General features: G+C 47.5%; 2 protein-coding genes across 2 annotated transcripts; both read right to left on the minus strand.

Moving 5' to 3' along the window:
- Window positions 1-2814: 2814 nt before the first annotated feature.
- On the minus strand, window positions 2815-3554 carry LOC117863641 (small ribosomal subunit protein uS9). Its single transcript, XM_034747444.2, has one exon. The coding sequence runs from the start codon at window positions 3465-3467 to the stop codon at window positions 3018-3020; it is 450 nt and encodes a 149-aa protein (XP_034603335.1). The 5' UTR covers window positions 3468-3554; the 3' UTR covers window positions 2815-3017.
- A 3779-nt stretch (window positions 3555-7333) lies between these two features.
- Window positions 7334-10314, minus strand: LOC117865804 (probable arabinosyltransferase ARAD1). The gene is made up of 2 exons (XM_034750042.2): window positions 9300-10314; window positions 7334-8138 (listed from the first exon to the last, which is right to left on the minus strand). Exons 1-2 carry the CDS (start codon window positions 10203-10205, stop codon window positions 7626-7628), a joined length of 1419 nt encoding a protein of 472 aa, XP_034605933.1. The 5' UTR covers window positions 10206-10314; the 3' UTR covers window positions 7334-7625.
- Window positions 10315-12916: the final 2602 nt, after the last annotated feature.

Below are 12916 nucleotides of genomic sequence, written 5' to 3' on the forward strand. Positions count from 1 at the left end.
GTCCCGAGGGCCACATACTCCTGTTTATTCCAATGGACCAGAACCACTGAATGGAGCAATTCGAATTTGGTCCCTCCTGTTAGAATCAATTCGAGTACTAACGCAATATTATGCTTTCAGACCTTGTCAGTTCGACGAAATGGGTAAATGCAGTGATTTGGACCTTTGTAATTTGTAAATAGTCTGCGATCTCAAGCTACCATCTATCCAGATACAGTAGCGCTCATGTCATGCGTTTAAGCTTGTATACTTGTCGAGTGTTTGACTTTACAACTTGTATTTAAAGGCTTTAAGGGGTAGGATCTTTCAATTCTCCCATAGTAATGTGTTGCCACTGCAAATGTTCACGAGCTGCGCTGTTGTTGGGGACAAGAGTGATTGACCGACTCTGAGTGTCTTTGTCAAGTGCCAATGCAAAAGGTGAAAAGAAAAAAAAAAGAGGATGCTGAGCTAGAAACGTGAAGGAAAAAACCAGAGTACTCACATTGTGCATGCCAGGCAGGGATTGGCCGACGCGGAGAGAAGACGTTCTTATTCATGTAATCATGTCACAAGAAGATGGAGGGAGACAAACGAGCAAGGAACTGTTTAGTATCAGCCAGGGAAGGTGGTGGCGCATTTCGTCGAAAGGGTGGCGCGCACTGCCTGCTGTCGAGTGTTGCCGCGACCACCAGCACAACCCCCGTCCCTTTCCCTCGACGAGGCTCGGCACTCTGCGTTCCTTCGTCTCTTATCGATGAACCATGCTCATGCGTGCTTCAGTGGCCGCACGGGAAAGCCAACAGAAGCGACGATTCAGGACTCTGGTCTGGAAAGCGCTGTGTGCATGTGTCGGACGGGCAAGCTCAACGCAAGTAGCCCCATGAAAAAGTTGCATTCCACATGGGTACTGAAATTTCGAGACCTTCAAGCACCCAACGCAGGACGCTCTTACTTTTTCTACCATGACCCTACTCATTTTCTCTCCCCCCCTCCCAAGTCAGTTTTTCTCGTTGCTTTTCCTCTCTCACAACAGCTAGAGCGCTTGCTTTTTAATCCCAAGCCACTGCACCTTCTGCAGGGCACACTGACGGACTGCAAGCGCCCAAACCGGTTGAGCTGGACTTCTGTGTCAGGCGGGTAAACTTGAGGCTACCAGCCACGTAGGAGCGTTGGGCCTGCTCTTAGAGATGCATCAAGCGCATGGCGGCCGCAGAGAGAAGCTAATAAACGAGAAAATTTAAAAGTTGGGTTGCCGCAAGGAGCCAGCCATGGCTTTCCAGTTTCCATGGGATCAGGCAACGACAAGCTGGCAACATGCTTCGGTAATACGGCGACATCATAGTACATCACTAATTCCCTATTAACAATGTGCACACAAGACACTAATAAATAGCAATGCGATTGCGAGCAGCATACCAAACACGAGGACGAAACAGGGGAGCCATGTGACTCTGTGAGAATACATTTGACTGAAATACTGCCGACTGTACATTAGTCATGTCAATAGGTATCATCCCTACCAATCACAAAAATATGATTCATACCCGAATTGAATTGCAACCATCCACACGCAGCAGTGGGCACGACATAAAAATACAACTTGATTTCCAGAACCACAAACATTTCAACTCAAAACCTAATTGTAATGCTACAGAAATTTGAACCACAAACATTTGAGCTCAAAACATGACACATAATTTTATCTCAACCAACAGCAAAAAAATGCAGCTATATGTTACCAAAATCTAGCTGTAGCCAGACACAGCAGCAATTCGCTTCAAAGGCCCAAACCAACAAGGACACTGGATTCATCAAGCTTACCAAGCAGAGCACATTCATAATAATAATAACAGACACACACCATTGCCAAACATTGCCAAGGAAAGGATATCACTGCAGGGGTGACACAGACAACAACCGGTTTACAAACAACACGCCAATGGGCAGTGTATTCAAATAGTACAATCAAGTGAGCAACTGCACCAACATATCTATAAGGAGGAAACAGTAAGAGGAAGAACGTGCACAAGGAACTCACCCTCACAAGTCGCTAGCCCAAAAATTCTACAGTAAACAAACATATTTTCAAGCCCCCCAAATGTCTGTCTATTCCACGTCCATAACATAAACAGACTTCACTAAACATCAAGAGTCAAATAAGTAACTCAACAGAAGAATAGAATCAGAACGATAGATCATGTTTTGCCACTATAATGCCATATAGACTTGCGGTACAACGATTGGAGAAGCAAATAATTTATCTCATTCAGTAATTAGCTACTAAGCACAGCTACTATCACATTGCTTGAGTGAATTAATGCAAGACAAGCTTCACATCTATCTGACTGGAATACACATTTCCAATGCATTGCGGTAGTTGGGATGGATCAGCCGATCAACAGAAAAACTACCCAACAATGAGCAACCCAAAAGTCATGCGAACAAGTGTCTATCTGACTGGAAGACACATTTCCTATGCATTGTGTAGTTGGGATGGATCGGTCGATCAACGGAAAACTACCCAACAATGAGCAACCTAAAGCAGTCATGCGAACACAAGTGTCTATCTGACTGGAAGACAAATTTCCTATGCATTGTGTAGTTGGGATGGATCAGCCGATCAACAGAAAACTACCCAACAATGAGCAACCTAAGCAGTCACGCGAACACAAGTGTCTACAGTCATACCCCTCCATTCCACAAGTTAAGGCAAGGAAGATAGCTTAACTAATATGGGTGAAACGCATGAAACAGGTGCCCCGTAAAATTGAAATACTAATTTTACATAGCACAAAGAACTTAAACCATATCAGAATCCCTTGACATCGATAATAAGCAAAACCATACTTCAGAGACTATTCAAAATCTCACAATCATATCACAATGTCAAAACGGTTCAACACTAGGCTTAAAAGTCTAAACTTTAAGGTAAAGCAGCAGCTAGATATAGAACCAGATAAGCAGCTCGATTGATAGGAGATGAAGCCAACAACACCGACAACGGTGTGGCAAATTTTGATGCGGCAAGCAATCGCTCAACGGTAGGACTTCTGGAACCTGGCGCGGGCACCACGACCACCGAACTTCTTGGGCTCGCAGCGCCTGGGGTCGGCGACAAGGAGGGTGCGGTCGTAGCGGCCGAAGATGTCCTTGACCTCCTTCTTGGCGGCCTCGTCGACGTACTTCTGGTAGTAGGCGACGAGGGCCTTGGCGATGGCCTGGCGAATGGCGTAGATCTGCGACGTCTTCCCTCCGCCGCGGACGCGGATCCTCATGTCGATGTCCTTGAACCGGGAGCGCCCAGCGAGCAAGATGGGCTCGAAGGCCTTGAGGCGGAGCCCCTCCGGGCGGATCAGCTCGATGGGGGCGCCGTTCACCTTGATCAGCCCGCGCCCCGGCTTGGTGTAGGCCACGGCCACGGCCGTCTTCTTGCGGCCGAAGCACTGGACCGTGCCCGCGGTGGGTCGGGTGAGCACGGTAGACATGGTGGCGGTGGTGACTGCTGGGATCGCAGCGGCGGCGGTAGGGCTTTGGCGGCTTGGGGTGGGGGGCGGCGGAGAGACGGGAGCGAAAGGAGAGAAGGATTATATAGCCTGGAAGCGTTAGGGTTTTGACTGATCGCCGCGGCTCGGAGGATGACATGTGGGTCCGAAACGAATGGTTGGGCCCGTAAGTGAACCTATTGGATTTCTGGGCCTCCTCCGTATAATACTGGGCCTCGGATGCCTCATTTGGTGGGTAAGGCCCAAAGGCGTCGTCTTCTTGCGATAAAAGGCCATGGCGGAAGGAGGAAGAAGCTAGGGTTTCGGCCCTCACGAACACTACTTGATCTTATCCGAGCGAGCCGTCCGGCGCCGCCGCAGCGGCCGGAGTCGCCTCTCCCGTGGCCGTGTTGCCCCCGCTGCCCTCCTGGGCTTGTGGGATGGTGACGCGGCTCGTTGGGGTAAAGAGGCGGCGATGGCGCTGAGGCTGCTGCCGGCGACTCGCGATGACGACTGCCCGCGGTCGGAGCGCGCGCGATGATGGCCGCGCGGGTTCACCCCAACAACATACAGTTCACGAATTTATGTTTTCGGTGGTTTCTTTTCAGATTTCTTTTTTATTGTATTGTAAACTTCAAAACTGTATTATTCTGCCAAAAAAAACTTATGTGTTGTTTGACTTTGTCTTAGGTTTGTACTTAATCGGTTTTATGGCCCAGTTGTATTATATTTTACCTTCACTTTTTTCTTCTATTTATGGTTGACAGGTTACCTTGGTTTCTAAAGAATATTTGCCCTCTGATGTCAATTGCTGTCTTTTAATTTTCTCTTTCGACTTTGGTCATGTTATCAATACCTTGCTGGGCTCAGTTGATTTCTAGGACAATGATGGATGCAAACAGCTAGGAGCCCATGTTCGCATAGTATTAAGCTTGAATACTATCTGCTATTATAGTTTGGATATACCTTAAGTAAGTTCATAGCAATGTGCATGCTTCAACGGTTAGGATATGCACGATAATGTGTTAGGATTGTAAATGTTTTGGCTCACTCGGCAGTCGGTGTCGACATATCAGATGCTTGTAGGTGCAGGACTGTTGATTTACTATCGTGCCACTGCATTGCTTTACAAATTCACATTAATTGTACCATTGTGCATTTTATGACAAGAGCAAGGCTTGAAAATTCGCCTGTTTGTACAGTGTTGTTTCAACAGAAAGCAGACAAATCTGATATTCAGTTCAGCTGTCTGTTTGCATGGTTACCTTAGTATGCTGTCTGGTGAAGATTAGTGGCTTTCAGTTCAGAACAAAGCCCCCTTAATCAAGTGCAAGGATTGGCATGCAAGGGTTTGAATAAAGGTCGTTGCTGGTGTCAGCCAGGAGCAGGGACCAATTGTTTAGAGCAGCTCACTACTTAGCATTTGGTGTTTTTTAGGTTGCTGCTACCCCTGGTGTAATTTTTCAATTTAAGATAAGATTTTCAGTTGGAAAACAGATCACCTTCAAGTTGTATTTCTTCCTAATCTTATAAAATAATGACTCCTGGTTCTTAGGCATTTCGTGAAAAAAGTTATCTCACTATTCTTGGTCTGTCTTACAAGAGTGTCACTTCTCTCATTTATGGTGATTCCCTTTATTCAGTTGCCAAGTTATCCCAATCTTGTTATTACATTATCCATCCACACGAGCTCAATCCAAGTATGTTCGCACTTCTGTTTGGTCTTCTCTGATGCATCAACAGCAATCTGTGCTTGGCTTGGAGCTGCAAGGTGATGATATGCTCTTGAGAATGTTGTAGTTCAACAGAAATATTCTGGCAAATTCAAACACCGTAGTCATGATTCTGATGCTCATGTTAAGGCACTGATGGCTTTTCTGTGAAGCAGAAAGATGACGGTGTTGCTACCGTCAAGAATGAAGTTTGAGTTGAATACATTGAATCTGTGCATTTGCTATTGTCCCAAACCTGCAAAACTATGTCAGGACAAATTGTCCAAATTTCTCAGTGATTCAACCTATTGTATTTCTCAGTGGCAGATTCAGTGTGTCAGTAGGAGCACTGCGCTGTTAACGTGTTCACTGCAAACAAATTGCCTGCTGAAATGAATTGTTGTAAACATGTGTCACCTCTTCAAGATGATGTATCTTGACTTAATATCTGAAGCAGTGCTCGGTTTTCTTTGCATTATCTCTCCTGTTTCTTGTTAAGAGAGGAAAAGAAAGCCGGTATTGCTACGGTACGGACATCCGGAATTTAAAAAAAATCGGACGCCTGTTGCAATAGTTTAGTATCAATGTTGCAACTATTGTTTCTGCATGTTTCACACTAAATGTTGCATGAAACATAGTGCTCATATTGCGGCGGGAGAGTTTGGCGTTGGAGGCCGTGCTCTGAGGACTGGACGGCGACGGCGTCGGCACGTCGGTGCCGGCGGGGAAGGGGGAGCTGGTGCCAACGGGCCAACAGCGCGTGCCGGAGGCGGCGAAGAGAAATTTGATGGAGGCGACAGAGTCGCTGACTGCGATGAGCAGCAGGAGCAGAAGGTTGCGGCCGCGGGGCGCCACGAACATGGGCGGTGGAACCTCCGCTGCTCCCGCCGGCGAGCGCCAACGGCGGCCGAGCAACTTTACAAATTACCCCCTCATTTGGATCGCGATTATTCTCCGCAATCCAAATATTTACATGTAAACCCCTATATTGGATCGCGATTATTATATTTACATAAAACCCCCTATATATTTTTAATTTGGTCCTTCTTCTCCGCCAGCAATCCTCCTCTCCCTTCCTCTCCTGGCCGCCGTCGCCACCGACGGGGACATGTACTTGCGGGAGAGATCTTCGGCCGCAGGACGTAGGCACTTAGCACCTACCTCCTCGTGGCCATCAACTTCCTTTCCGCCGCTCTCATCCATGCTCCAGCTCCGGCAGCACGTGGATGCAACAACCAGGTGGCAGAGCTCCGCAATGCAACGGCGGGATAGATGGGACACACCACTGCGCTCCACCGTGGTTGAGGTCTTGAGGATCTCCGTATGGGACTACGCGATGCATCTCCCTGTAACCCTGTTAGTGGAGGCAAATGTTACTCCTCGTCATTAGATTTGGCAGGTCGAGTTGGTTTAATTTGCATCAACCAAGATTACTTGATATTTGGATGTGCGCTGAACCTATTACTTGGGACTTGTGAAATGATTCAACCGGTAGATGTTTGGAAGATTGCGGCAATCCACAGGAATTAGTCACTGTGTCATCGGAAATTCAAAATGCTCGCTGAAATTAAGCTATATCTTCGCTTCTATATGTTGGAAAACATTCTGCAAGTTGCATTTGCGTTCCTTCGATCAATTAAAGCTATGCGATATTGCTTGAGATCGATTATGTGCCTTTATATCACCTCTTACTCCAGTGTTCATTGAGTAGACATCAGACAAATCGGTTTTCTGTCGTCCTCGCTGTTGAATTGCACGGTCATCTTCGTAAGCTATATCTTGCTTGCAACCTAATTTGTTCTTATGAACCTAATTATAGGGGGTTTTTTTGGCAGTGTGAATTGATATCACACATCTCATGGTCTAACCAAGGGTGCTACTTTCTGACATTGATAGTGATTCCATCTATTTGTTTGCAAGAATTTCTTAACCTTATTAACACCCCTGTTTCACAGCGTTATTTTTCAGAAGCGAAAGTGCGAAACCTTGTATTCACCAGCAACTTCTCAAATAAACGCCGAGAAATTCAACAAATAGACCTCTATCCTGAATTTCTTCATAATAGAGATTGAAATTATAGCACCACCATATGCTGGCCGCAACATGGCAATAGTGACTGAATAAGTTAGAGAAAATAAAATCCGCTACATGAGTACATGACAGAAGAATGTGGTTTGATCCCCAAATGTTCAGAAACAGAAAAACTATGTCTCTCTTTCATGATTACATTGAATACACGTTACAAAAACAAGAAGCCTTTCACCAGCCAGTATACGCTTCAACTGGACTAACAAATCCTAAGTTACACGTATTTCCTAAGGATAACCTAAATACTACAATATATCTGTTTTGTGCAACTGAGAAAACCTGTGAACCTGAGTCAATGATATGTTGGTTAGATATTAATTAGATTACCCAAGAGAGACAAGACAGACACACCCCTTTCTATTTATTTTCCTCTGCCAGATCTTGAAAATCTACTAGATCTATGCACCTTCAGCTGAATTGCTGGCACCCTTCTAGCCAGTGCTTGCCAGATCATCTGGACTGCATCATCCTTCTGGGATGGATACTGATACTCAAAATGTTTATCCACCTCTTTGAGCCTATTCCACATCCTTGTCCATTGTTGCTTGCTTACACCACTAATCAGTCTCATCAGGAAACCCTTTTTAACAGCATCTGACGATCGGACAAAGATGGAGAACTTTGAATAATCCAATACATCCTCGTAAGGTAGCTCAATGTCATCACTGATGATAACAGGGACACAGTGGCTCACTATCGCATCAAACAGACGATTGGAAGAAGGGGTGTCCCCAGCAATGTTTAGGCAAAATTTTGATGAGTGCATTCCTTGGCTGGCTTTGCTGGCCCCATGGTCCTGGACACTTCCAAAGGAAAAATAAACATCCTTTTCGTCTTTGAGCATGTAATATAGCTCCTGTCGTATGCTCCCTCCCTGGGTATGGATGATGCAACACGTTAGCTTATGAAAGTCACCAATTGTCATTAAACTGGTACCATGAAAGTTCTTAAATTCCATAAGGAAATCACAAATAGCTAGCAGCAATCAGAATAGGTTCACATTCTTTTTGTGGCGCAAATAATTTTTTTTCCATAGATACTCCATACTTGGCATATGTAGACCAAACTGGCTGTGGCTGGTATATTCCTGTACTTATATCGTTTGTTAAAACCAAAGGGTTGAAACAGGGGCAAATGCAAATCTTTTAGTCTTTTAATAGCTTGAGAAAACAAACATAAACCAGGAGCCGTGCCGACAAAGATGGAAGATCAAGAGAGCCTTGTGCCCTTGTGTAAACCTCACTGGAGATTATCAAATTACACAAACTTCATCCAGAGGTTCAAGAGTTCAAATAAGGTGATGGATGTAGATTAATAAAGAAAGATCCTGTATGCATAAGTCTAACCACCTTAATGACTTAATGGATGATAAAGATTCTGAAAAAAAAAGCGACAGAACCTATATCCATTTTTGTTCAGAAGAGACATTTGATTTATGGTGACATAATAAGTTTACTTTACTAGTAATTACTACCAGCACAGGCTAGACAAAAATTGTGTCACTTTGTAATAGTAATAACTCGTGCTATCATAACACGTCAATATTTGAACTCACAAATTACATCATGATTCATGAACTTTGAAGAAACAGAATAATTATGAAACTCTGACGAAAAAAAATCACAGTTTTGTGGATTTATCTGGTATAAACTAGCTACATGTGAATACCCCCTTTTAACAATCAGAGCCATGACCCCTACATCATGTAGTCATAAGCTAATTTCAGCCAGTTCCAAATTATGCTATTCTCACTGTACAGCTTGCCAGTTCCTAACGTGATTTATGTTTGACAAGTTTTGCTAGGAGAAAAAAGGAATCTTTAGGACAAAAGACAAGCTTTTGCAACAGTACTGAACTACTACTAGTAGTAAAATGTTCAATTACTTGACAGCTTCATAATGATTACCTCATAGAATAGAACAAACAAAATTAATCGCCAAAAATTGATAATATGTTATGACTGGCACCAAGTAGAAATGTAGTGCATAAGGTTGCTATGCACTGTGCCAGATTAGCAGAGAGCAAGCATCATTACCTCCTTCCTGTAAATGGCTCCTCGGAAGTACAACAATGTCGGCCGGTCATCAAACCCAGCCGAGTCATTGACGAACGTCTTGGCCATGTGCTTGTATGGCGCAATGACATCCTTCTCCAAGCTGGCCACCCTGGGGTGGTACCTCCCGAAGTCTGACAGCACGAAGACCGCCGGCGATAGCGGCCCCCGGGCGTGCAGCAAGCTGTTGGGGTGGTGCGCGACGATGACGTGGTCGGCGCCACCGTACCTCTTCCACTCCGGCCGCGCACTGAGGTACCTGACGAGCTTTTCCTGCAGTGCCTTGTCCCTGGCCACCTTCTCCGGCGGCACGGGCCTGGAGTGGCGGTTGTAGCTGAGGGAGGCGAAGAAGGGGACGAAGACGAGGTCGGCGTCGCGGGAGTCGGCGACCCGCACGGCGGGGCCGCAGGGAGCGGAGGACGAGGAGAGGAGGTCGAGCGTGAGCCAGTACTCGACGCTGTGCTGCTGGTTGAGCCCCCCGGGGTAGCGCGGCGGCGGCGTGGAGAGGTCCGGCCAGACGGAGTCGGGGGAGGGCGGGGACCAGCCGAGGAGGCCGAAGTGGAACTCGGGCGGCATGTCGTACATGAAGACCCTGACGGCAGCACCGGGCGGGTCGCATCCCGCGGCGCCGGAGGACGAGCCCGGGTCGTCAGGGCGGCCGTTCTCGTCAAGGAAAGAGAGTTCCTTGCGGCCGCCGGTGGTGGTGTTGGAGGAGGCGGTGGCGGTCACGGGGACAGCCGCGGCGGAGAAGGCGTGGGGCGGGACGGGGAGGCCGGTGTCGGCGGGGCGCCAGCGCGCGCCGGCGGCGGCGAAGAGGAAGATGGTGGAGGCGACAAGGACGGTGGCGGCGGCGAGCGGGAGGAGGAGGGTGCGGCCGCGGGGCGCCATGGAGGGGCGCGGGTCATCGCTGGGATGGAGATGGAGATGGAGATGGTGGAGGAGGGGGCATGGCGGATTCGATCTGATTCGGAAGTGGAGTCGCTGCAAGCAACTGCGACGAAGCCTGGGAAAGGAAGAGCAAGGGCCGCGGCCGATGCTTGGTGCGTGTGGGCCGTAAGCCCGATGGCCCAAGCATCGAAAGGGAAAAAAATAAGCTAATGAAGGTATAAAGCATCCTCGTAAGAAAAAGATAATGAAGCTAAGCCGAGCAAAATATGTGATCTCATCTCAAAATATAAAGTCCGCATCAGCCCAATTTGCAAAAGGTCTTACGGAAGCTACTAACGTCTGCAGGCTGAGCGGGCTCGTTCATGCTCTTTTTTCAGCCTTGCGAGGAACAATATTTAGCCTGGCCTCGGGCTATTTCTTGCTCTGCCCCTGCATATATTTGCATGTCCAATAATATCATCGATCTGAAGATCCTTGACAATGGGGTCGTGGATCAAGATATGAACAAAGGTGATGAGATTGAAAACCACAAGATAACTAATGTGCGATAACTTCGGAAAAAATATCTGCCATCACAAGGCATATATGCATAGATATCTGGTGGAGTATGTATATATCCTCCCTCGTGAGTTCTATCTAAGAGCAACTCCAATGGATTGAGAAAATCCATCCCTTCCCTATAATCTGACATAAAGAGGATTGGGAGAGAAAAAAATCCTCTAACAGATTGAGAAAACAATCTCATTTCCCTATATTTTTTCCTCAATTGAGAAAAACTAACTCCCTCCCCCCTTCCCTCCCTTTCCCCTCCCTCGGTCTCTCTCCGCCGCACGTTCTTCTCCCGTGTTCGCCGACTATGTTCATCCAACATGGCGCTACCTGTAGGAACGTTTCAGATGGCAGAAGCTAAGTGGGACCCACTTCTTTAGCACAAGCGTTGTTCAAGACCCAAGGGTGCGAGGCCAGCGAGCCAGACGTTTCTGATTTTTTTTTTGACAATTCCTAAGTATTTCTATGATTTCTTTGCGTGGAAGATCACTTAACCTTTAATAATAAATATATAATACCATTGATCAAAATGAGCTCATTCGAATCAGCTCACATAAATAATAAATTGCAGTGCAAGTGTCCGATTGCGGACATCATTAATTATTGAATGAGAAGCATACTAAAAATTTTATTACCAAAAGAAACTGTCGAAACATGCAGATGCTAGGCTTGCCATTTAGGGTATTAGCGATGCACCATATAATTAGTTTGGAGGCAGTAATTCTGTGAGGAATTTTTCGACGGCAACCCATGCATCGTAGACGCCATTGAGGCTGTCGACAACGGCGGTCTCGTTAGCCGAGCACGGCTTCTCCGGCGGCGGTGGGCAGGAGCACTTGCAGCGCGGAGGCTGTTTCCCATCGCCCTGGACGTAGGAATGGATGGCGCCGCGTATGTCCGCCAGGTTGAGCGCCGTCGCCTCCGCCGAGTCGAGCTTTCCCCCGAGCTCCCGCATGGCAGTGTCGCAGTCCGCGATGGGCGAACTGAGCTTAGTCGCCGGGTCGGAACTCGTCAGCTCCCAGGCCACGTGTCTGGCCTCCTTCATCGTCTTGGCCAGCGCCGACAGCTCGTCGGCGCACTTTTGAGGCTCTTTCGTCAGCCCGCAGGACACGTGGAGGATGCCACTGTCCATGGACTTCTCCATCGGCTCTACCTTGGCTTTCTTTTCCTCATCGGTGAGTTGGTCGTCGTCGTCGGACATAGTTTGGAGCAGGTCCGCCATGGCGAGCATGGCGTTGGTGGCCTCCCCCAACTTCTTCACGGCGGCGGCCTCGTCGGGCGAGCAAGGCTCCGGGCAGTCGCACTCGCAAGGGCCGATCGGCCCCTCATTAGAGATGACCAGCGGGTAGAGGTACTCCTTCAGCTGGAAGATCGCATCTCCGCCACCCGCCTCCGCGGCGGCGGCGGCGGCCTTGGACGTGGTGGCGTCGAGGACCTTGGCGCACCCCGAAATGCAGGGGTCGCTCTTGAACTTGCCGGCGGCGAGCTGGGGCCCGGCAATCACTGCTTTCGTCTCGGGCCAAGCTCTTGGACAAGGCTGATAGCTTGACGCTGCACCTCTTGGGCATCAACGTCTTGCTGCAGGATGGATATACCTTGACCGGCTTGGAGGCCGTCGGCGCCGACGACACACGGGCAGAATCGACGACGGCCGTGAAGGTGATGACGGTGACGATCGCCTCTGCTCACTCTGTTTCCTATTTAAACAATGGTTGGAATGATGCGACGAACTGGTCAAATAGTATCCTTATGTTTTTATTACCTTTTAGGAGTGCTATATATATCCGTAATAAGTCGACTCCGGCCATGAACAATAATGCAATGTCCCAGGGTTAAGACTTCACCTGGATTTCTGTAATGGCTTTGGATCATTGTACTCAATTACTAAGTAGTTGTTAGTGTTTCGTTATTGCCAGGTGAATTAAAAAAAACACCGAAATCGTGTTTAGTTGCAAAACAGATTTCTTCTCGTAACGTTCTGGTGCTCTACATGCTCTAAGCAAGCAGCAGAGATATCTTCCATGCAGATTATTGGGGTAGGACACTGTCCCCCCAAGACGGAGGGGCAAACAGTTGAAAACAAGGAAACAAGAAAAGACAGAAATGAAAATGACTTTGGTTAGCAAAAGAGTACTCCCCTTCCATTCATGACGGCTAGGTCT

Source organism: Setaria viridis, chromosome 7, assembly GCF_005286985.2.
Source record: "Setaria viridis chromosome 7, Setaria_viridis_v4.0, whole genome shotgun sequence".
Classification (NCBI taxonomy): Eukaryota; Viridiplantae; Streptophyta; class Magnoliopsida; order Poales; family Poaceae; genus Setaria; species Setaria viridis.

What these genes read in the sequence shown, in the direction of transcription:
- LOC117863641 (XM_034747444.2), bottom strand. Translation starts at nt 3,467, where the DNA reads ATGTCTACCGTGCTCACCCGACCCACCGCGGGCACGGTCCAGTGCTTC.
- LOC117865804 (XM_034750042.2), bottom strand. Translation starts at nt 10,205, where the DNA reads ATGGCGCCCCGCGGCCGCACCCTCCTCCTCCCGCTCGCCGCCGCCACC. An exon ending in GAGCCATTTACAGGAAGGAG is followed by an intron (nt 8,139 to 9,299) that starts GTAATGATGCTT and finishes ATCCATACCCAG; the next exon opens with GGAGGGAGCATACGACAGGA.